Source organism: Micropterus salmoides, unplaced genomic scaffold, assembly GCF_014851395.1.
Source record: "Micropterus salmoides isolate LMB-PRFRI ecotype aquatic unplaced genomic scaffold, ASM1485139v1 Ms_hic_scaffold_15, whole genome shotgun sequence".
Lineage (NCBI taxonomy): Eukaryota > Metazoa > Chordata > Actinopteri > Centrarchiformes > Centrarchidae > Micropterus > Micropterus salmoides.
The window spans coordinates 10832901-10858570 of record NW_024040596.1 but is presented as its reverse complement, the minus strand read 5'-3'; the positions used below and the strand labels follow the sequence as shown (position 1 = coordinate 10858570).

The 25670-nt window shown below is 40.6% G+C and overlaps 1 protein-coding gene across 1 annotated transcript in view; it reads right to left on the bottom strand.

Annotated features, from left to right (window-relative positions):
* cps1 (carbamoyl-phosphate synthase 1, mitochondrial) overlaps nucleotides 1–25670 on the bottom strand; it is a 62314-nt gene that overhangs the window by 14911 nt on the left and 21733 nt on the right. The window contains exons 17-32 of the mRNA XM_038720291.1: nucleotides 24438–24582; nucleotides 23949–24159; nucleotides 18955–19153; nucleotides 18673–18849; nucleotides 17077–17195; nucleotides 13202–13343; nucleotides 12763–12828; nucleotides 12515–12578; nucleotides 11955–12136; nucleotides 10336–10530; nucleotides 7921–7988; nucleotides 5170–5245; nucleotides 4314–4391; nucleotides 1404–1511; nucleotides 1135–1224; nucleotides 605–775 (exon numbers count right to left, since the gene is read on the bottom strand). Of these exons, the coding sequence (XP_038576219.1) occupies nucleotides 605–775; nucleotides 1135–1224; nucleotides 1404–1511; nucleotides 4314–4391; nucleotides 5170–5245; nucleotides 7921–7988; nucleotides 10336–10530; nucleotides 11955–12136; nucleotides 12515–12578; nucleotides 12763–12828; nucleotides 13202–13343; nucleotides 17077–17195; nucleotides 18673–18849; nucleotides 18955–19153; nucleotides 23949–24159; nucleotides 24438–24582 (2091 nt within the window). The remainder of the gene's footprint in view (nucleotides 1–604; nucleotides 776–1134; nucleotides 1225–1403; nucleotides 1512–4313; nucleotides 4392–5169; nucleotides 5246–7920; nucleotides 7989–10335; nucleotides 10531–11954; nucleotides 12137–12514; nucleotides 12579–12762; nucleotides 12829–13201; nucleotides 13344–17076; nucleotides 17196–18672; nucleotides 18850–18954; nucleotides 19154–23948; nucleotides 24160–24437; nucleotides 24583–25670) is intronic.

Here is a 25670-nt window from a genome sequence, read left to right as displayed (position 1 = left end):
ACTACTAACATTACTGATGGCTCTGTTCTATTCAAATTTCCCAGTAAGCAGCGACAGTGTGACAATAAGCCACCATGGACAATACCCGGATCCTGAAACTGAAGGAACTAAATAGGAGGCAGCCATTTACTACTGTGACACAAAGTAGAAGAAAAACATTACACTAAACCAAAAACAAAATAACTGCAACGCATATCCGCGACGGTGCTGAATTCTGACAATGAATACTGAATAAGAAGGAAAATATAAATTGATGTGCGAAGTCTTTTTGTACTTTGGACTGCTGTGACATGTCAAAATGTCTTCTGTTAAAAAGGCCCATCATGATTATTATCTCAGGTACTTATGACTGAGCTCTGCTTGCCATGGTATAAAAACATTCAAAGGGCAGCCCATTTTATAGCACGCTTGTGTCTAAGCCACGAGTCAGAAAAGTCCTCAATTACTTAAGTCATCAACTTGTTAGTGATTAATTTCTCCATATATACATCCATTCAGCCTCTGTACTCTATAAAATCTCTCCATTAGAATAAAACGAATAAAGCTTGATGAAAGCCAGTCATGCTGTTCTGAGCTTTACAGTTATTTCACTTTCCCCTCTCACCTTGATGCCAACAAAGTCCATAGGAATAATGGGTTTGTCCAGCGAAGGCAGGTTGGCCTCATCCAAAGGCTCTCCCACCATCACTTTGGTTGCCACATTGATTAAGTCCACACCGATTGTTTTTGACACAAAAGGGAAGGAGCGCGATGCCCGAAGATTACATTCTATCACCTGAAAGGGTACACAACACGAATTCTTTCATTACAGAAAAACTTGCAATTCTCAATTCTTCTCAATGTATACATTGGCAAAGGCTAATTTACAAAATAAACACACTCAATGCAGATATGCAAATTCCCAATGCACAAACATACTGTACAAATGACCAGAGTACATACACGCACATTTCCTGTATGTGTACTGTTGATGGAACACCAAAACTGAAAGTAACATTGAACAGAAAATCCATCCAGCTTTGCAAATAAATCTGAACACACGGTGATTTTGACGTGAGTGAATTGCATTTGCTGCGACCAGGTGTGAAAATGTCAATCTATTATTTTAGTCATACCCTGAGAAATATTACCTACCATGACATCACTGCCTTTAACCAGAAACTGAGTGTTAAAGGGCCCCGAAATTTCAAATGCTTGAGCGATTTTCCGGGTGGCAGTCTTAACCTGAGAGCAATGGGAAAAGAACACACGCGTATAATATATGTGAGGCTGTTTCATATCATAATCTTTCTATATACACGAAGGGAGAAATTTTTGTGAATATCAATCTGATCATTAAAAAATTATAGTATAACTCCTATGGTTTGAGTCACTATGTGAATGCTGAGGGTGACTTAACTGACCTTTTCTAGCGCCCCCTGGCTAATACTCTGGGTTGGTAGCATGAGGGTGGCATCTCCAGAGTGTACCCCCGCATCTTCCACGTGCTCTGTTATGGCATGGACCAGAACCTGGACAGACACAGAGATTATGTCACACTTGCAGTATTTGCATGCAGATCATGGCTATAATAAGCGACATAAATCCTAACTGGAGGCAACTCAACTTTTACAGCCATGGTCTGTTCTCTGATGAGAATTATTCAGACTTTGAGGCAGATGGCCTCCAGACGTGATGTGTTTATACCTACAGTCTGCCACAGTGCATAATAGTACACAAAAATGCAGCATCAACATACGCTGAGCCAGTTCAAATTCAGTGAGTGTTGCACTGCACGTTTGGAGGAAATTAATAAATTGAGTCGCATCAACACTCATTGACAATCTGTACAGGACAAAGGGCATATATTTGTTGATGGACTAGGTAAGAAATGATTTACATGGACGTGCAGTGTCTACCGGCATTTCACCCACAGAAAAGGAGACGCGTATCACCAAGCAACTCTATACGAGTGTGTGTGTGTGTGTCTGTAAATGAGCTGCCGTGTCATTAGCTCATTTAAACTGCTGCTAACCACAGCATTCATTAGCACTCTTCAGATAGAGCCTGTAATTAATACGTATTATCTCTGACTTTTCCACTCTCCCACACATATACTCACACACACAAATGCGCGCGCACTGACACACGTGCACGCACACAAACACAGCCTGGCCAGGAATAATGAGGCCTGTTTGGTATTCAATGAATGGACAGCTTGTTAATGTGATACTGAAGATAATGGAGGGGCTGTATTCAGGGAAAGTAGAGAGAGAAAATCTACCATACAACTGGATTGCCCACGTTCAAACTGACACCCTTGAAATGACTCCCACAGCCTAAACTATAGAAAAACAGACAGTTCAGGACAAGTACCTAGGTGGCTGTGTCGCCTACTACAAACTTACAATGCTAACAATTATGCAGTTATACAAGTTTCCGAAAGTTAGAGTGATTTTCGTAGTTCTCCCAGAATCCCTTTTAACACCCCACGGAAAAAATAAACAGATATACATACAGATACACACACACACACACACACATATCTCTATACTGAATAACTTGTGGATTTTTTAATATTACCACTCATAATGGTCTGTAAGTGGAAGCATTATAATCAGATTAATGTAAATATCCTCTCCAGACGTAAGACATATGAAAAGAGTTTTGTGGGAAAGGAATTAGCGACCTGTCCCAATTGAAGGTAGGGTGAGTTCAATGATTAAAGCAAATAAAATGGGAGTTTACGGTAATACTTTATGAACTTTTAGGACATTACTCAAACTATACGCAACAGTGTTTTGTTTTGGAATTTTTTAATGATTTTGTGGCATAAATTAAGTTGAACAATATCATAGTACAGTAAGTAACAAGAAATCCAAATAAAAATGACAAATCTGTGGTGCGTGTCAATCAGATATGAAAACATTTTGTTGGACGAGAATCATTTCAATATGCCTGATCTAATCTAAAAACAATTTTCACCACTTCCCTGCATTTTGGTTTTAATGTATTCCTTTCTCCCAATCAGATCTGTCTGGTCTGTAATGTCTTTTCACTATAGATGAATGAGATTACTTCCACTTTATTCATCTACTGGACTCAATATCTGTCCAACCTCTCATTTAAACTGAAAAATAATGGAGGGCTGAATAATGCCAGGCTACAGAGATGAATAACAATGATACTGTTAGAAATTAAAATATGGTCAAACAGTCAATATAAACTAGAAGAGTGCACTCAGTAGAGTGCAGATCTCCAACAGGTGTGTCTGGGGGCATGTGGTGGGGAACAGGGAGTGCAGGGCAGGCTGTGTGTGCAGCGTGTATGTATGAGAGTAGCAGAATAAGAGGAAGACAGTGTTTCTGTATGGTATAGTGTAAGTTTTCTTATATAGATGTATGCAACATTTTTAATTTTTTAAAAAAGTGTATAGTTTTGTATAGTGTGGTCTTAGTTTTCTTTAAGATTCATAGAATAATGTAATGGTTTTGTAACTGAGCATGGGTTCACCTAACTATATAAAGTTAATAAGGAAACAATTTAAACATTGTTATTTATTTAGAACATTTTGTTATCACAACAGACAAAATAAAACCCCTTCCTACCTCCCTCTCCTCTTCCAAACAAAGAAGAGTTGAATCTCATTCAATTGTCCCTCCCGGCTCCCATAAAGTCAAGATGGCGGTGAAGATAACCAAAACAGGGATTTATTTATTTCCTATCATGCCTAACTTCAGTGGATTATAACATGGAATTAATCTGTAGATGCTCCGGTTCAAAATGAGACCAAGCTTTTCTATGGATGTCAGTTTATGAGCTACAACAAAGGCCAAAATGTGGCCTGCAGCAGACTGGGAAAGCCTTGTTTTCAGCCAATTGCCAGCAATGCCTTTTGCTATGTATGTTGCTAAGCTTTACTGCAGACTAAAATAGGTCTTTGAGTATACAGTCATGAATGGGATCGGAAAATATTAGGCTGATGGGTTCAGAAGTAGGTGTGTTAGGTCAGAGTATAAGGTGCAGACATACACAGGCTTCTACGTGATAAAAGAGGGACAAATAACATTGTTTCCCAGCTTTTACACTCTGTGACATTATGTAGAACATATATACTCTCTGAACAAGTCATGTTTTAAATTAAACTGCACTCACTTTTAACCTTACCTTCAGGTGCTTTAGTAATTATTGCAGGCATACCATAATACATCATCTGGTGCGTGTTTATTTAAACTGCCTAGACGTCTTCACATACACAAGCTGGCAACAGACCAGCATTAAGGAGAGTAAGACAAAAACTCACAACTACACAGAACATGTCAGTAATGTCTCACCTTGCCACCCTTGGCCACAGCATCCACCTCCACCTCCCTGGCACCGCGGATGAACTTGGTGATGACCACTGGATGGTCCTAGAGGAAAGACAGCACGATGGATCTATCAGTGAATCCAAAGTAAAATAACCCAGAACAAGGTTGTTGCCTTTTGTGTGTATAGTGCCGTCTGTGACACAAGTTAGTGAAAATCTTATTTTGACTCTGTGCTCCTACACACTGGATTTGAAATTAAGCTTTTGAAGACTCTGTTTTAATTTGACGGTGTTCACAATACAGAAAAATCTTTTCTCCTCGGCTAAAGCAACCATTGAGTTTTTTAGGACAGTGGCCAGACCGCAATTCAAATCAGCCTGTGGTTCACTTTATGTTTATATTAGGTTTATGGTAATTGTAAAATTAAATTCAATGCTCAAAAATTCAGAATTCGTGTAAAAATTGCTACATTGCTCATCTGAGGTGGACATTAGCACCCGTAAATGAATGCTGAAGGTCACTGTGTGCCGTGAGTGTTTTACAAAAAGATTCCATTATCACTTTAAACCACCCAACCTGTTAAACCACCATTAATCAGCTTGCTTTGGTGCTCTAAAGGTGTGATATGTGCATGTGTGTGTATGCTTCTAGCCCAAAGTAAGGGCCCTTGGAGGGGCCAGGTGCCCACAAGCCACCTGGGGTTTCAGTGAAGTAGAGATGCGCACACAATATTAGCCAACAGTCATGCCAGCTGGTAGTATCAGTTAATTGAAAGCAGAGGGAGTGTGTGATGGAGAAACTGATCACTTGTCCTAACATGTCGCAACATGGCTCTCTCACATGTGCAGGCACACGCTCAAACATTTAACTCCGATCTCACCTGGGACACCTGAGTGGCCTCCTCCAAGAAGCGTTTCATCTCCTCTTCTCCATACACAACATTCATCGCAGAGCCACTGGTGAGATGCAAGCAGGGGAGAGAGAGAGAGAGAGAGAGAGAGAGAGAACAAAAGGCCACAGGAGAGGAAGAGAAGCAAGCAAACAGGAGAACATATGAGCTTTAAATGATCGTTCAAAACACTCATTATCTCTCCGTTGCATCACTATTACCATCGGGAACAAGGTCTGGAAACAGTCAAAATAAGGAGCGGGAGAGAGGGAGAACAGCTATTTAGGTCGAAAAGCACTCCCGGCTCTTGAAAACGAGTTCAGAACTTAGTCATTAAAAAACAACAGATTTAGGCTAGTTTTGTTGAGGTTGTTGTTGTTATTTTTTCATTTTAGACTGCTAGCTGGGCTATCCTCCTGTTTGGGGAGGAGGGGTTGAGAGAAACAGGACAGAGAAAGGCCACAGGCTTGGGTCAGATCTTTGTTCCCCAGCTGTCTGTTGCTCAGAGGCAGACATATGTCCAACTCCCAAATGAATATTGACCCTTCATTTGAGTACCAGCAATAGAAGATTCAGATGCATTTATATTCAGGCATACGCTTGACTCAGATGCAATCTATTTTCTGCGTGACTCTTCTGAGTTTTCATACTCTTTAATAAAATTCTGCATATGATTATTATTAAGAGGCTATATGTTTGCTCAGAGTTCATCCCTGAGAAAAAGCACTCCATGGAAAACATTTTGCTAGAATAAAATGACTATGCATTGATGTTTTTTTCAATCCACCAGTCCAGCTTATGGTGCTGCTGACCAATAGCAGTAGTAGTAGCACAAGTATTGGTACTGGTGATGACTATAGCAATGGTAGTAGTTGTAACAGAAGTACTGTTTTTATCTTATCTTGTTTGCCTGAAAATGGTCAAATTGATATTTTTATTCTAGTGGATAATGAAAAGTAATGCCTTTGACCATCATTTGATTGAAGAGTGGGAGTGACAATGTGATCTTAAAGGAGACTGACCACTTGTTCCCTCTCTGCAGACTGCAAAGAGAGGGCAGAATTTAAAGGAAGTTAGGTGAAATCATCGTAATGCAATTTAAACACTTGTTCTAAAAATAAGACTAGTAGGAATAAGAGTAATAATTACTGTGGCAAAACATATTTATGATCAGTAAGTCATCCATTGGGTTAAATGGTACTCCCTCACAACATACTGGGTGATGTTGGCATTGTAACCGTTTTGATATGGCAGAGAATGGCATCTGCCTTTAATTATAGCCAAGGGTCAAAATATTTTAAAGGGACAATTTATGGCAAGAATTGACTGCAGTCAAATTGAGCAAGGCCATTTTCTTATATGAATATATGGTATATTACTTTGGTCTGATTTGGACATTTCTCACCCACACAGGCTTGCTTTCACACAGATAGAAATTCTTCGGAACTACTGTGCATTTGCATTTCACTCTGTCTTGCAAGGGACTGCTTCTCCAGCACTTGTAAACAGTGAAGAAGTTAGAAGGTTTTCCAAATGTTTAAGCAATGGACTGATATTTTGGAAGTCGTTTTACTTACAAAGAAGACGCTCAGATAAAATGGCAAAAACTAGAAACTAGTTTGAAAACTGTCTGCTTGTGCACTGAAAGCAGAGTGAGAACGTTAAAAGAAAAAGAGAGGTAACGGGGAAATGTCTCTCACATGTGCAGGCATGCACACTCACTGTATCATTTATACTTTCGTATCTAGCAGTGTTGGCATGTGACATCAATTATACCGCTAAAATGTTTTCATAACCAAAACGAATGATTGATTTAAGTATGCAAATAAGTAGGTTATAAGAATCTTCATTTTAAGATATTACATTCATTTATTTTGTGGCTAAACACATCAACATTTGAGTGTGTGTGTGTGTGTGTGTGTGTGTGTGTGTGTGTGTGTGTGTATTTTACTGCATGGATCTGACAAGGAAAAGAAGCATTTGGTGTGAAAATGTGTGAGTTTGTGCATATGTACCGAGGCTGAGAAGAACACTGAAAAACCATTACCAAGTATGTCAAAGGGGAAGAGTGAAAATGCTTTGGGGATAAGAAAAGATCAGAGAGGGTTCACCCTACACTGATGCTGGACAGAAGAGGAAAGAAGCTCACTGACGGTATAAAACAGTCCACATAGATTGAAGAAATTGAGACTAACTAATATTAAACTCTGTATTAATAAATAAACACTAATGGCATCACTATGACTAAAACTTCCTAATACACAAGTTTGTTCTCAGTAACAAAGCCCTGCAGAATTCAGGGTCTCATCACGACATCTGCTGGACAAAAGTGTCACTGCAAAATTTAATGAGCTGTGGTGTGAGTAAACTTCATTAATCATCATAAACTGAAATTGTATTTTACTCAGTTAGCTATACATCTGTGATTTAGTTATTAAGAAAGTCAAGTGATTTTTTTCTTTCATGCCTCAGCCCACCAGGACCACACTGTTTCTCCGCTGTAATTGTTAATATACATTATTAGAGATTTGACACAAGAAAACTAATTCTGTAAAGATTATTTGCAGTTTATACAAGATTTTAGACAAATTACATTAAAATGTGCTTGTTACTGACAAAAGGTGTAGCAGCGAGTCCGCCACTGCATTCACAATTAGGAGACTTCTCATTTGATAATCTTATCTACTGCAACTTCAGTGTATGTTGGCTGGTGTAAAAAAAAATAATAATAAAACCACATACCTGAGTACATAGGAGGGGCGCAGCAGACAGGGATAGCCCACCTGGTTGGCGAAGGTAAACGCATCTTCCTGTGAAGGGACAGAAGAGTGTTACATTACATTAGACTGACACTGACTTTTATCCGAACCACCTTACAACTGCTATATATGTCAGAGGTCACAAGCTGACCCATCGAGGCATAGACTTCACAAGACCTCTGAAGGTGTGCTGTGTATCTGGCACCAAGGCGTTAGCAGCAGATCCTTTAAGTCCTGTAAGTTGTAAAGTGGGGGCCCCCATGCATCGGACTCCAGCACATCCCACAGATGCTCAATTGGATTGAGATCTGGGGAATTTGGAGGCCAAGTCAACACCTTGAACTTGTTGTTGTCTACCTCAAACCACTCCTGAATCATTTTGCTTTGTGGCAGGGCGCGTAGTCCTGCTGAAAGAGGCCACTGCCATTAGGGAATACCGTTTCCATGAAAGGGTGTACATAGTCTGCAACAATGCTTAGGTAAGTGTTAGGTGTCAATGTAACATCCGCATGAATGGCAGGACCCAAGGTTTCCCAGCAGAACATTGCCCAAAGCTTCAAACTGCCTCCACCGGCTTGCCTTCTTGAATAGTTCAACAAGATAATCAGTGTTATTCACGTGTCAGTGATCATAATTTTGACTTCTCTGTGTCTAACTTTTTAACTAAGATTTGAAACACATTCGATTGCTCCAAAACTTACAGTCACTGAGCTACAAATCATTTTAAGGCAGACGAGGAAGAACCATCATTCTAACAAACACAAAAGCAACAGAAAACAAAAAATTAATTATTTAGTAAGTATTTAGTAAAATGTGTATTAAATGGACGACACGAAATTGGTGTTAGGTGATGAAGCTTTCTAAGCCATGGCTCAACCAGTATGATGAAAGTCACAAAGAACAAACAAAGGATCAGTATCAAATCAAAGGTGTGTGTTTGCACTCAGCCTCGTCCCTGTAGTAAAAACTCTTTCATACAGCAAGCCCCATTTTAGCCATGCTCAATTCAGCCACACGCACAGAACTAATCAAAAGAGTAAAAGGGAGCGTAGAAGTGCTCTAACAGACAGAGGAGCTGCAATTCATCTCCCTTTCGATTTTCTTTTCTTCCATTCAGTTCACATGAGGAATGAGAGAAGAAAGACTAGCAGTTGTGGAGGGAGTCTAGCTTTGAGAGAAAGACGGTATGTCCTCCTCCTCCACCTTCTCATCATCATTATCATCATCGCTCTTTTTCTCTTCTCCGTCTCCGAGCAAGTCGAGCATTTTTCTCTCTATCATTACCCAGTGTGCACTCGCCAGGTGGAGTACCATTAACAAACACAAAACAGCCTCCCAGAGATGCAAGAACCATCTCCCCGCGGCTGTGCTAGAGTTATTTCAGCCCAATGAAAACAGTTTCTTCAAGATCGGCAGGGAAATAGAATATGTAGGTAGACTCTGGAGAGCACACAGAACTGTGTTTATCTATGTGTACCGGCTAATCGCCCTCAGTGGTTACTGAATACATGAGCGACGGTAATGGAAGAGACATATTTCAGAGCTGACATTTCAGTGCTCCTCGTGTTCTACAGAGGGGACTGCCAGAGCTTCATTGTGACTGAGCCACGGGTGAGTTGAGGGGGCCAAACACAAAAAAGACGCTACACAGGACAGTAAGTAATATGGCACAGTGGCCTTTATGAGGAAGAAAGTTCTACAAATAATAACTTGTCTATAAGGAATGGTGTAGCTAACCTAAATTAAAAGGCAGTGTTGTGTGTGTTTAGTGTGAGGTAGTCAAAACCAAAACAAAATACATTTTTGTAAATATATAAATAAAAATACTATACATAAACCCAATACGGAAAACCCAACTTTTAATTGTTAGTGATGTCATGAACCCTTGTTGGGACGTACAAGCATATGAAGTTATTTCAGGTTACACCTTACTTTATACAATAGGTTTTCATATAGGTTTCTGTGTATAATGCAAATATTAGACTTTCTTAAAGAAGATGCATATGTACACAAAACTAAATAAAATTATAAAAATTACCTAGATGGGAATGTCTTTTAGAAGCGAAACACATTTGCCTGAACTAAACAAACAGCTAACTAATAACTAACTTCAGTTACTCGGGGAAGTCATCCTTTTACTGTTTGTTTCCAAAAGACAGCCTGCAAAAACACCTGAGCGGTCAAATCAATTGAACCCTGAAGTTTACTGGTTTGGTGTGATATTATCTTAGAGTTAGAGGCCACAAAAAAACTCATTCTGATGCCGCTCCACTACACTCACACACCTTGTAAAGGAGAAATTTCTTAAGATCTTCTTAGCGAATTGTCACAACGTATATCGTGCTAAAATATATCATTAAACGCCCTTAATGTTCATTATTCTTTTGTTTTCTCTCACCAGGGAGCTAAGGGCCCTCCATGGGGCTTGGGCCACCCCGAGGTCATCCAGTATGTTGGAGAAGACGGAGCGTTCCTCTGCCCGGTCGATCTGCAGGGGGCTCGTCCCCAGAATCTTCACACCATTCAGGTGCAACGGGGCAGCCAGGTTGTTGGGGATCTGGCCTCCAACTGACACAATGCTGCCAGAGCAACCCTGGAGAGGAGAGGATGGGAAGAGAATAATGTAAGAATGCAAGAGGATAGGGCAGCAGGTAGAGTAAAAGAATGACAAGTGGAAGGAGGAGAAAGGACAGGAGAAAGGGAGATACTCTGTCAAGTCTTGGACCCCCTGCCACAGACCTATCAGCCAGATTAACGGTCTGTGGCCACTTCCAATTATTCTGGCCACTGATCACACAGTGAAAACACGAGACAAACAACAGTTGATCTCAGTTGTGCCCTGGGTTTAGTTTATCACCAGAGATGGAGTGTGTGTTTGTGTGGGTTCTTTTTGCAGCATGCAGCCCCTATTCCTGTCTAGCTGATCCAGGGGGATGCTGTTTCCATGGCAATGCCAGGTTGTATCACTTCATTATTCATGGGCCTGCTCTCCTGCTCCTGTCCAGGGTTTATCTCCATGCTCTAATGCCGTATTTATCACACACACACACACACACACACAGAGAAAGCAAGAGGGGACTGTAGCTGTGAGAGAGGGATTGATGGTAATGCTATCACACTGAACAAACAAACACTTAATCACGCTCTGATCCCATCACAACTTTAACCGGATTAGAATTCCTCTGCAAGGGAAAGTCAATGGACATTGCTACGCACACACACACACACACACACACACACCCACCCACCACAACATAAATACACGTAGATGTACACAGACAATATCAGGGTAACTATTCATACCCTTGAGCAGGTTTTGCAATCTTAAGGGTGAGGTGGGCTTGAGTAGCAATGGGATGTAAGGTGAAAAGTATGTATCATGTAGTCAGGTCATGTGTGTGAAATCACATCAGTTTCATATAACATAAAAAAAAACATCTTTTTTTCAACATTTTAGTTTGCACTGACTTTAACATTCATTTACACAGGAAAAGCGTGTTTTGTGATACTCCGTGATAGTAGCAGACTTACAGATGACATACCTCTGAATCTTCAATACAAGCTGCTAAATTATTATTTTTAGAGAAGTAAACTGGATACTTTTCCACAGTTTCTGTAAATAAAATCAACTTTTTCTTCGTCATGACAGTTACCCTCATAAAATGACCCAAAAGCCTTAAAGTGATGTAAAACGACCACCTAAGAATATATTTACCCAAAAAACTATTTAGCAAGCACTTCCACATGATCTATGAGTGTCAGCAGGCCTCGAAAACCCATAAAAAACATCCACATACTTGTAACTGCAAAACCTTAGCTCTAAAATCTTACAAGAGTGGATCTAACATTGATCACTGAAAATATAAGTGTAAAACAATGGTAGTTGTGGCGTTTTGGGTTTTCAGTGGAGGGTTTGACAAAAATCTTTTCCTTAACAAAAACTTAGAGGCATATAGGTCATTCGTATGTATTTAGTTGGAACTTTCAGAAGTGGCATGTATCCATGTGTGTCCTAACCTCCTGTTGGGTGATGTCCAGAATGCGTTCCAGGGTCAACTCCTCAAAGTAAAGGCGGTCACACTCGTCAAAGTCAGTGCTGACCGTCTCGGGGTTGTGGTTGACCACCACCGTCTTCTTTCCCATCTGCCTCAAAGCTCTGATGCTTGACACCGCGCACCAGTCAAACTCTACACTGCTCCCTGGTGGATCGAACAGTTGGCCATAAACAGGAGTTCACAAATTTAGCATAAGAAATAACTGTGATAAGCTGCATGACTGTGACATTTGTCTTCCATGTAAATTATATTTTGTCTTCTGTTCATGTTTAAAGGTGTCGTGTGCAGACGTTTGTGTTTAGACCAAATGTTCTATGAACCCTAACACTTCCTGGACAACATCACTGTATTAGAGCAGATAACCAATCCTTGCCAATGCAGTGCAGCTTATATATGTAGTTTGTTTGAATGGCACTGGTGGAATTAACTTGTGGTTAAAACACTTGCTAATTATTATCATATTTATAAAAACTTGTATCTGACCAGCATGAAAATTATATGAAAGTGTATTGTTGGACTCACCAATGTGGTAAGGACCACAACCAAGAACCATAATTCCCTGGTCGTTAAAGTCCAGATCATGCTCCTGATAGATTGGATGAAATTACAAAACCATTGTTATTGATGCACTTTTGTGAACGTCTGTACATCTTTAGCACAGCAAAAAAAAACTCTTAAAATTAATATTAGTTATTTTATTCGTTTTTAAGTGTTTGAATTGGTTACGTACATAAATACATGCATCGTAATGGTACTATAATACTACATACTCCACCATGATAGGTACAATACAGGTAGTTGGTCATGGCCGGATACTCTGCTGCCAAGGTGTCAATCTGAGAAGAGGGATCAGAAACAATAAGAGGTTAAAATGAGTAATTCATTCAGATATAAAGTCATTCTTGTCCGCCACACTCCTACAAAGTACCAGTAATGTGCCATGTAAACCTGTTCACTACAATCACATACAAACTCCATACATAAAGACACCAGGCATCTTTAAGCAGAGTTCAGACCCAGGACCTTCTTGCTGTTAGGTGACAGTGCTCATTTGTAATGGTTTCTAAATAGATGATGTACTTTAAGTAGTATTCCTCTTTTCAGAGTGTTAATGAGTACATTTACTTTGGATACTTTTATTACATTATTATCTCAGTCTATCTGACCTTCGCTGACCTACGCTCCAAGAAGGAGCCCAGTGATGCTCACCTGTTTGACCCAGGGTCTGATGCCGTGACTGTGCCTCAGCTCTCTGGCTTCTTTCTCACTGGAGCCCAGAATCTGACCGACCTGTAGGTCTGAGAATCCGTCCTGCTTGGCCTTCAGCAGCAGCTCCTTAGGAACTGTGCCACTGTAGGAAAAGACAACAAGTAATGCTAATTATGCAGCTGTTTCGCAGCCATTCAGAACCCCATACAGTTTAAACATTGATTCTGTGGATTTCTTATTTATTAAATGAATAATCAACCAAATCCTGTCTCAAAGAAAAGTGCAAAAGATTCATTCTGGTACTACAAAATGGCAAAGTAGACATTAGCAGAGTCTGTCAATCGCCTCTTAAGCTTAAACGTTTAATGCACAACATTCCTGACATGAACGCAGTAGTGAGGAAAAAGAATACTACTGGGAAGGATGAAAAAAAAAAAGTTACTTTATTTTTTTTAAATGTTTTCCGTCAGTCCCTTTCTCATATATCTGTATCCACTGAACCAAGAGGGTCAATCCAGCAAGTGGGTCATGACTGGCTCGCCTACCCAGCGGTGTGGACTGCAGGGAACAACCCGCCTCAAAGCAATCAATAACAAATGGACAAACAAGGCGCCTAGTTGCCAGAGCATCAGGTTGGCAAGTGCAGCCATTTAAAACCCATTTTGATCAATAAAACTTTAGTGTGAGCTGTTTATCAAAACCATAAAAGACGTGAAGAAGAGGAGAGCTTTTTTTGTCATTTTTTTAAGAGTTATGTATTATTATCATTATGTATTTTTACATTTTACAATTTTACTGATTAATCAACAACATACATTGTATTGGCCATTGTATTGCTGATATGGTTTTGGCTTTATTTTCATATTCAAATATGACGATTCATAACGGTACAAGTCAGTACATTAACAAAAGACACCAGTATCAAGTAAATTACTGTGTGTGAAGCCTAGCTTAGCTCACAAAGATGGGAGGCTGGGCAAATAGCTAGCTTCTGCGCTAAGTGGAAAAGTACACGTTTCAAAATTGCATTATGTTTTTTTAGCAAGCTAGCCCACAATACAGCTAAACGTCAGCTGAGTTTTGCTCAGAGTTAGGAAAAGCCAGTAAGTTCACAGTGAGGACAAGACAAGTGATATTCTGGTGCAGTTACTGGACTCTGATTTGGCCATAAAATACAGTTCCAGTAATATTCAATATCTGCTTATCAAAACCATACTGAAATGTTTCTCTGTTCCTGAGCATGTTAAATTAACAAGATAGAGTGTGTAAATACAACATTTAAGGAGTTGTTGGAAGGCTCTTGACAGAGCTCAGCTAACTGTACCCTTTGCTTTCGGTGTGTGTGCAAAGTTAAACTAAACGCATTAATACATGGTGATAAAATTGATATTGATCTGCTCATGTAACTCCCACTAAGAAATCAACAAGCGTATTTCCTATGTCATAGCATTCCTTTAACCCTAGGTAAACACAAAATTAATTCCTATTTCTGCTAAACCACAACTTGCTCTCCCTCCTCCTTATCTGAATTATTTATGACCTTGTAGCGTAACAATATTGGAAATGTCAACTGTGTTTTAACTCCCACTGCACATGGCTGAGCTGAGAAATAACAAACACCAGAAACAACGAAAGGCGAGAGCAGCGTGAGTTCTTCTGAGTCAGGATCACAGAAAGGAAAGGAATTTGATCTGAGAGCTTGGTTGTCTTGTGTACATTTACTCCCACTGCAGGAGCTGTTTAAAGTGAGAGTGAAATACTTTGCATGCCATGAACTCATGTACATACACCCTCACACACACACACCTGAAACACAAAATACACATTAAGACAATGTGCGAGAGAAGAAAAGGGACTAACAGATTCTCATATATGCTTATAAAACACGCACATTCTAACTAAATTTTAATAATGGCAAGAACTAATTTCTGTTTTATTTCACACTTTTCATTTAGTTACATTTTTACTTAAGTTTGAACATTAAAATGGCACTTGTGTGCAGTATAATTGCTGACCTCACCAACTGAGTGAGTTCTTTTAATTGTAATTCATGTCACACACAGGGCTTGTGTACCTAATTATCTCTGTCCTCATACGCAGGTTTATAGTCAGGTTGTCATATTACTGAGTTCTGCGTTGTGCAATCAAACGTTAACAAAACAAATGTCTCTATGGAGGACATGGGAAAGGGTGCACCCAACATCCATCTGGTTTCGGACCAGTCTCACGTCACCAGATGCAAAAAAACTGATTTGTGTGTTTATGTCTATATGAGTAAATCTGATCATACCGTTTTTTTAAAGCTAAATGTCGATACAAAATGTGGAATATGGTACAGGAATAATATTGGTGCACCATCTACTTTGATTCCTGGTTCCTGCAATGAGAGGGTTAGACTTCTGAAGAAGTCATCTTGGACTTAAGGAAATTGTGATCTGTATTTCTTCGCTTTTTTGAGGATTTTTCTAATTTCTATCAATAATTATCTTTCCATCCTAAATAATGTCCTACAGCAGTATAGGATTCAACACTCCAAGACTCCTATGAGTCTGTTGACCAGTAGAGCCTGAAGCCCACCTGTACTCAGCTCTACGCTCCACCAGTCTGGCAGCAGCCTATTGTAGTGTGGCCATCCCAGTGTCCCCTGCTTCAGAGGCAATGGAGACTACAGTCTTCCATATGTCAGTGTGTTGAAGTGGGCGCCAACCAGACGGCCAGCCATTAATTATTAAACAGTAGAGTCTGAAGGAAGCCGCAGGTAACCTGTGGCTGAGCCATGACAATTCACAGTGGCTGTTCAGGTAAGAGCCCGAGGGCAGAGAAAGAAAGCAAAAAAGAGTGCGAGAGAGAACCATGGGAGAGAGACGTGAGGAGACTGGGGTCCATCTGATTTTTTAGGACCCAACATTTCCCCATTGAAGAAAATTCAGTCATTTCTAGAAAGAACTGTGTTTCTCCCAAATTCTATTTTTAACACAAACTGTGTTGTGTGCAGGAGAATATGGTGTATTTGAGGAAGCATCCTGCAGTTGGAGATGAGTGCAAGATTAAAAATTTTTTTTAAAACAAACAGTGCTGCATAGACAGGAATTACATTTATGTCTATATTTAATTAAATCAGATTTAGTTTCCTGAGATTTCCAGAACTCTGTGGACACAACTACTTGCAAGTAATACAAATGTTCATTAAGTGGAGTGTTGTGTACTGTGAAATGTTTGTATTTTGTCTTTTAATGCTACAAATGTGGGACACAAGAAGTTTTCCTATAAGAGCCAGAGTAACACAATGGTTAAACTAAATTTAAAATAAAATTAAATAAAATAAATACATAAGAACGTAGTTTCACTGCAGGATTTACAGAGTTGTGGTCAGACAATATTCAAATTAGCAGTGGATGACATATCTGTAGCAAAGTTGCAATATTAACCAGCAAACTAACAAAGTCCAGGGCAGAAATAATTGGACAGGTCACAAGGGGATAAATGTATATGACAAAAGAAAAGAGACTGACCGTGACAGAGCCCACTTCGGACCTAATAAGTAATTAGAATATATTCCATAAAATTATAATAATCCACAAGTTGCCTGCCTGTGGTGCTAGACTGCAACTTTAGGGTTGGATGGATGGATAGCATTTTGGAGGAGATAGAGAAAGCAGACAGATATGATAAAGTTATGTGTAACTTTTACCCTAGTTTATGAGGATGTCACATCACTCACATATAGGCAGAGACAGAAGTACTGACCAAGCATACATATTGATACACATAAAATACATAACATAAACATCAAATCATATAATTTAATTTCCTAATTCAACATTACAAAAAGTGCGTGTTGTTCCCCCCCGTGTGCATCTGTGTGTATATGTTACCTGTTGTAGTTAGCCAGGTGCTTCTCCAGCTGTGTTATCCTGCGCAGTTTGTGGAGGAACCACTTGTCTATGGATGTCAGCTGGTGGATCTGATCAACACTCATGCCACTGTGGAGGGACTTAAAAGTGGAGACATGAAACAGACTCAGCGTTGCATTCATCCGTCATCATCATCAAGTTCATCATTCATGCCCCTTATTAGATGCGTATGATAAAAGAAATCATGCTACAACTCATTCAGCGAACCCTCACTGGATAGGAACGGTCATTCAGAGCAGTCACTGTAAATAATATGTTTTTATCCATTACTTGTTCAAGGTCTCTGAGTAAAATATATAACATAAGTAATTTATTACTTTGCCAGTATTGGCCTTTTATTAAAAATCAGATATCAATCTGTGTCATTATCCTGTAATATGACAGAGGCAGTGCCCTGACAACAGCTAGTAAATATGTTTTATCATTTTTATATTAGATGTCTGGCCAGAGAAATCACTCCAGGTTAGTGTGGGAGGATTTCACTCAGCAGTCTGTAAAAGCTACCTCACAATGATCTGCTAATCAAGCTGCAAGTGATTCTCACTGTTACTTTCAGTAGGGAGTTTCAGTGTGTTATGTAATTTGAGAGTCCAGATGCAAACGTGTTTTTGAGTGTTGATGCCTGAGATACAATACCAGAAACATATCAGAGGATTATATCAAATTTATAATCCTCCAGTATCTTTTTGCTACTTATCATAGCTTATGTCTAAATATCTTTTTAGGAGGGTGGGTGTGTCTTGTGGTCTCAGCTGTTTACATTTTTATGCTTTCCCCCAACATAACTACAAAATATTGTCTCAAATTGTCTGGAACAAAGGAGCATAGGTTTTGAAATCAAACTGGTGCGGACCAGAGAGGTTAGCTAAGACAGACTGTGCTGACCACCTTGAGGCATTAGAGCTGGTGTTGGATTGCCTGGAGATAAGATGTGGATCATTAATCCCTAATGCTGTCACCATCTTCAATGGTCTCACAGCATATTTAAAGGGGACAAATATATCTCCACTGCGAGGACACCAATCTCCCACAGTTGGAGGTTGCGACACTGACACGACCTCATTCTGATCTGTTCTCAGCTGGTGATAAAAGCATGTTGAAAGTGCTGGACCTGCAGATGTTTTTCACCTTGCAAAAGTGCTTTTCACCTTCATCTGATTCTCTAAGGTAAAATATCAGTATATTGAGCAAGGACAGAATCAGACTTACAGATTTCAGATGATTTGATTTTGATTCATTCCCCTGACATTTGTACACATTTGAAAAGGCCATACTGTCGAAAGTTAGACATAAACCCTAGTTGTTCTGTGTGTTCCCCAAGTACTTTCTCGCCTCCTCCTGTGCATCTATTTAACTAAATCCAAATTTCAAAGACAAGCAATTCCACAGAATTTGGCATTCACAACTAGGCATGCAAGTAGGCCAGGGACACATTTTGCTGTACACTTCATGTTTTTTTCTCCATGATAATTACTCTGTTACACTACAAAATGTGATTTTAATGAGAAAACTCTAGTCAGTGTCATTCATTATTAACGTTATGAAAGGCTAGTATACCTTGGCGAGGGAGAAGATGCGGGTGATGGAGGGCACAGCCAGCTCCTGTTGCAGGTCCTGGGTGTCGGCCCATGCTTTCTTGAGTGGCAGCCGGGGCATGAAGCCATCCACTGATGGATGACACATCCTCAGGGCCTTTTGCATACTCTCCTCGAAGGTCCGGCCCACTGCCATCACCTGAATCCAGAAGAGGGAGATACATCACAGAATAATATGGGTGTGAAAGTCTTGTGAATAAACAAGTGAGTGAGTGAGAGTGCTTATCTGCGGATCCTCCCCCACCTCTCCGACACTCTTCATGGCACTGCCTATTTCATGGGACATGCCATGGAAGCGGTCCAGGTCCCAGCGGGGGATCTTGGTGACAATGTAGTCGAGACTGGGCTCGAAGCAGGCTGTGGTCTTCTCCGATACGGCGTTCTTGATCTCGGGCAGGGGGATACCCAGAGCCAGCTTAGCGGCGACAAAAGCCAAGGGATACCTGCGAGATCAAAATCAACTAGTGGTTGAAGTTTCTGTGACATAAGTATCATTAGCATGATCACACAGTAATGATTGATTAATGAATGGTGTCTTGTTGTATTTAATCCTAAACTTGGTCGTACTGGAAAGCTCCAAGATCTTTTTGAACAATTGTAGAAATCCTTCCCTGAATTAAAATCAAATTTATTTATATCTTCAGATATTATGTCATAGCACGTCCAGATGTCAGTCTGAGAATTCCAGTCCCACTGATGCGATACCAAGCACTACCTGTTCAGCAAACAACTGTGAGGGAAATAGAGTCAGTGTGTCTACAAGATGGACCAGCTGCAGTGTGATTTGAGAAGTGTCTTTGGACATCTTGATATCATGTTTAACAACAGAAACCTCACACTATTGAATTCCATTGTAACATTCATAAATTTAAGCGGATCTGTGTCACTTTCTCCATGAAGAACTACAAACTTTATCATGTAGGATATTTATATGCAACTGCCCACTTACTTGTGTGTGTTAATTTTTACTGTATGTATGCATGCATTTTATCTTGCATGTTTATGGACACCCCACATTCAATTTCTAAAACGACCAGCCAACTCACTATGTATTGTATTTATTCTTCCAGGTGGGTAAATGTCACATAGGCATACATATGGTCAGTAATGTAGATGTTCAATTTTGTGTATCGTTATCCATGTTACATATGTAGTTGGTAGTTATTTGCAGAATTTCGCAAGCTAGGTGTCCTACTAGGACGATTTGACACAAACTTGCAGTTTACGATGAGTGGTTGTCTGATTTTACCTGTCAAAACATGCCGAAGGGAGTCAGAATCAGAAGGTGCTTTATTGCCAAGTAGTGTTTTACATATAGGAGGAATTTGCAGTTGACATAAATATATCTAGAAATATATAAATATGGAATAAACAATGCAAGTTATATAAGAATAATAAAAGAATAGAAAAAAATAATACAACTATTTGCAGAAAAAGAACAACAATTCAGATATTTACATGTTCATTATTTAGGGTTTGTGTTGTACAGACGTACTGCCATGGAAGAGAATATTGTGTACATAAATATATAATTGACAATATAAAAATATATAGAACAACAATTAACAACAAATATGTGCAATGTGCCATGTTTGTAATTGTATTAATTAAATAATATTTACATATGTAGAGACTTTTGTATTTTATGAAAGGGGGGAGTGTCAGAGGGGGACCTGGGCCTTGTTGATGAGGCTAGCTGCAGATGGGAAGATGTTTTGTGTTTTGGTCCTGATGGTCCGCAGCCTCCTGCCAGAGGGGAGAGACTGAAACAGTTTGTGTCCGGGGTGAGAGGAGTCAGCTGCAATCTTTCCTGCACGCTTCAGAGTCCTGGAGGCGTACATATCCTGAAGTGATGGAAGATTGCAGCCAATAACCTTCTGCGTAAAGCCAATAATTCGCTGCAGCCTGCCTTTGTCCCTGGCAGTGGCAGCAGCATACCAGATGATGATGGAGGAGGTGAGGATGGACTCAATGATGGCCGTGTAGAAGTGCACCATCATTGTCTTTGGTAGGCTGAACTTCTTCAGCTGCCGCAGGAAGTACATCCTCTGCTGGGCCTTCTTGGTGAGGGAGGTGATGTTCAGCTCCCACTTGAGGTCCTGGGAGATGATGGTGCCCAGGAAGCGGAAGGAGTCCACAGTGGCGACAAGGGAGTCACACAGGATGATGGGGGAGGGTGGGGCTGGGCTCTTTCTAAAAATCCACAACCATCTCCACTGTCTTCAGAGCGCTGAGCTCCAGACTTTTCTGGCTGCACCAGGTCACCAGACGGTCGATCTCCCACCTGTAGGCGGCACCTGGAGGTGCTATTAACTATTGGTGTACAGGGAGAAGAGATTGAAGAGGGGAAAGAACGCAGCCTTGAGGGAAACTTGTGCTGATCGTCCCGGAATCAGAGACATGTTTTCCCAGCTTCACGTGCTGCTTCCTGTCCGTCAGGAAGTCAGTGATCCATCTGCAGGTGGGGTCAGGCATGTTCAGCTGAGAGAGCTTGTCCTGCAGCAGGGCCGGGATGATGGTGTTGAAAGCGGAGCTGAAATCCACAAACAGGATCCTGGCGTAGGTTCTTGGGGAGCCCAGGTGCTGGAGGATGTAGTGAAGGGCCATGTTTACTACATCATCTACAGACCTGTTGGCTCTGTAGGCAAACTGCAGGGGGTCCAGGAGTGGGTCTGTGATGGATTTAAGGCTGGTCAACACAAGGTGCTCAAAGGACTTCATTACCACAGAGGTCAGAGCGACAGATGGTTTGGTTTTGGTTTGGTTTTTTGGGGACAGGGATGATGGTGGAGGCTTTGAAGAAGGCTGGCACATGGCATGTCTCCATTGAGGTGTCTGCGAACACCGGAGACAGCTGATCAGCACAGTGCTTCAGGGTGGATGGGGAGACACAGTTGCTTTGCGGGTCTTCTGCCTCATGACTCCTCCGCTCAGTCCACCAGAGCGGAGGAGTCATGAGGCAGAAAACCCTGGGATGGGGATGGTGTTCGATTAACTCTCAAAGCAGCAGTAACACTGGTTGAGCTCATTTGCCAGGCAAGAGTCATTGATGGAGTGAGGGGCTTTGGGTTTGTAGTTAGTGATCTGTCTGAACCCCCTCCAGACAGAAGTGGCATCATTTGCCGAGAACTGGTCCTTCAGCCTCTCTGATTACAGTCGTAGCTTCTCACACCTCCTTGCTAAACCTTTACTGTAAACGCCCTGCACCCGGCCCTATCTCCACTACTAAATGCCTTCTCCTATTCCAGCTGACTGAGCTTAGCTGTGAACCAGGGTTTGTCATTGTTATAACTCAATCTGGTGCGTGTTGGTATAGAGCTGTCCTCACAGAAGCTGATGTAGGACATCACAGCCTCTGTAAACTCATCCAGATTGTTGGTAGCAGTCCTGAAAACATCCCAGTCAGTGCAGTCCAAACACACCTGAAGATCCTCTACAGCTTCACTGGTCCACTTCTTTGGTGTCCTCACCACAGGTTTACAGAGTTTTAATTTCTGCCTGCATGCAGGAATCAGGTAGACCGTGTGTCCCAGTGGAGCGCGGGGCACGGTGTGATAGGCACTGAACTGTGGTGTTCTCCTCTCTGGTTGGATGCTTTATAAACTGTCTTCTTGGCAGAGGTTTCCTTTGTTAAAGTCACCAAGAACAATAACAAGGGAGTCCTGGTTTGTCTGCTCCACACATAGTATCCGGTCAGCCAGCATGCGGTGTTGCATCGTGCATGTTGGCCTGCGGCAGACTGTAAACACCGACCAAAGTGAATGAAGCAAATTCACCAGGGGAGTAAAACGGTTTGCAGTTAATGATAAAATATTCCAGATCAGGAGAACAGTGCGGCTCAATTACTGTCACGTCGGTACACCAGCCATTGTTAATATACAAACAGATGCCTCCACCTTTTGTTTTGCCAGAGAGTTCTGTGTCGCGGCCCGCTCTGTACAGTTGGAAGCCTGCAAGCTGCAGTGTCCGGTATCAGTCCACACAGCCACGTCTCCGTGAAGCACAGAACAGAAGATGAATAAAAGTCTCTGCTTTTCCCCACCAGTTGCTGAAGGTCGTCCAGATGTTGCACAGTGTGCGCACGTTGAAGAGAAATATTGCCGGTAGCGGTATGCGGAGTCCCCAAATTGTTTTTTACTGGTAATGATAAGAATTGTAATAAAATGACATAAGGAGCACTTTCGATACCCCCTACAGCTTGGATGTCCTGAGATCAAAGCTAAAAAATAAGGGCGATAGAGCCTTTGCAGTGGGCGGCCCCATCCTATGGAACAGCCTCCCCCATGCATATTAAAGCTGCACAGACCTTACAAATGTTTAAATCGCTGCTTACGATGGACCTTTTTGCAGTAGCTTTTAACCTTCCTTAACCTGGTTTCTCATTTTTTTTAAAGTGTTGTTGTTTTTTTCCCCCTGTGATTCACTTTGGCTGTAGTAATGTTATTTATGTATTTGACATCCACCCTGTTCAGCACTTTGGTCAGCTGTTGTTTTTAAATGTGCTATAGAAATAAAATTGACATTGACATAGCATAGGTCATTTTTAATGGCCTATACATAACAGCCTATTGTATGTTTATTGTGATTCTGTTAGCTTATTAATTTAAAATGGAATTATTTAGTAAATGTATGGTTATTACTCTATTTTGATATATCGAGATTTTAATAATAATAATATTGTGATTCTTGTATTATATTGTTATTGTTTAATATTGTCATTTGTATTGTTCCAACTAAGTTTTGTTGGCAGTTAATAAGAACTAGAAAAACCACTGAGGACCAGCCAACTCACTGTATTTTATTTATTCTTTAAGTATAAAATAATTTCTAAAATATGTCTCTATGACAGCTTGCACTCTGTAAACGTCACCCCTACAGTGGATGAGTGTTTGATAGTCGTAGAATATTCATTTAAAACAATATTCTCCGTCCACAGCACACAGTTTGCTTCTGTTATCACACCACTGCAGCACAGCCACAGTTTGTGAAAGTCAATCAACCAGTCTGATATAATTTGGTGTCATTTCAACTTTCTTTAAAACCAGAAACCTGTATGTCTGAGCTTAACTGATCTGGCCTAATAACCACTTTCTGTGGAAAAGTTCATCAAGACACACAAGAGATAGATATATAGATATCTATCTCTTGTGTGTATATATATATTTGACTTTCCAACACGTTGTCTTACTAGCCTTCTAGAAGTGTGTGCCTTCTGTTTGTATACATGTATTCTCTCACCCAGTGGCTTTGGATGCCAGAGCGGAGCTTCTGGAGAGCCGGGCATTGACCTCAATTATACAATACTCCAGGGAGGACGGGTGTAGGGCATACTGGATGTTGCATTCGCCTATAATGCCAAGGTGACGAACCACTTTGATGGCCGTCTCACGGAGCATGTGGTACTCCTCGTTGGACAATGTCTGGCTCGGTGCCACCACTATGGAGTCACCTGAAGAAAAAGAAGAAGAAGGTGAAGGATCAGGACTAGTAGCGTCTTTAAACAGTAATAATGTTCTCGGACTTGGTTTCGGTTAATGAGAAAGATGCAGAGACAGAGAAAACACAGGATGATATTGTGCTGACTGTGTTGTAAAAAAAAATTAGAAACCATCAGCTGAATAAACACCACATAAAGCAAAAACAAAACAGAGAAATAATTTTTACTTTGATGACAACAGAATACAAAAAGCAAGCAGAACTTAATGTATGTTGTGCATATTGTAGTACCTGTGTGAATGCCCAGTGGGTCGAAGTTCTCCATGTTGCAAACGGTGACACAATTATCAGCCACATCTCTCACCACCTCATATTCCACTTCCTTCCAGCCCATTAAAGACTTCTCCACCAGGATCTGACTGCTCATGGCTAGAGCCTAAAATAAGCACAGAATAGACAATAATGTGAAGACCCATACAATATAATTCAATACAATAGCTCTGCAATGCATCTAATACTTATTACCAATGGTTAACATTATTTCTTATAAAACCGTAATGAAATCAAAATGGGATGTAAGGTAATAACCCTGACATTGACAGGTCTTGAGCAATCGTCTGAATGTACTCAAAAAACATTTTAATCACAGAAAATAACATTGAAAACAGATTGGGTGACTTATTTGGGCAATAACTACTCCAGCAGAAATAATTAACACTGAGAATGTGTGGTTGAGAAACCACAGTTACACATTTCGAAACACTGAACCTGTTAACATGGTTATTTATTTAGGAACAATGATATCTGCTGCAAGGAGGTTTAATGAATCTTACACAGCTTCACAATTTAGCATCACAATAGTCTTTAGATTGCACTGCCCAAATTTGTTGATCTGATAAATCCTCTAAAAGGACTTCGTTAAAGTACTGAGACTCTAAATTGCATATTCAATTCAAAATGGATAACTTCTTGTTACGTTTAGGCTACATCTCCAAGAGTTTAGTTTTTTAGAATATTTCAAAGGGGGGGCTTGTTGAAATTTTGTAGGGGGCGTCAGTGAGCCATTTTTCCACACCCACACCCCAGAACCATATCAGACGACACAATCCAACCCTTCTCACACACATGCCAAGTTTTGAGTTTTCAAGCATCCCTAGCCATTTGAAGGCTAAAAAGTCTTTAGGGGACACTACAGCACCGATGTGCCACCCTCAAGCCCAAATGTCATCAAATCGAAAAATTTTGCAGCTCAATTGCAGGTGCAAAGTGTCATGACTTTTTAAGCATCCTAAAGGCCTCAAACGTTTAAAAATTTTAATTTATGCAGGAAATGCAAAATGGCTGACTTCCTAATGATGAATGATTTCCGGCAGAAACTGAAATGCGTTTTTTATGATGAGAGCAATGATCCCCCAAATCTAATGAAGACCAAAGCAACTTTCTCCTAACCATTTGGGGGCGCTATAGAGCCCCTTAGACACAGCCAAACTGCATAACTTTGCAATTTGCCACCAAATTCTGACG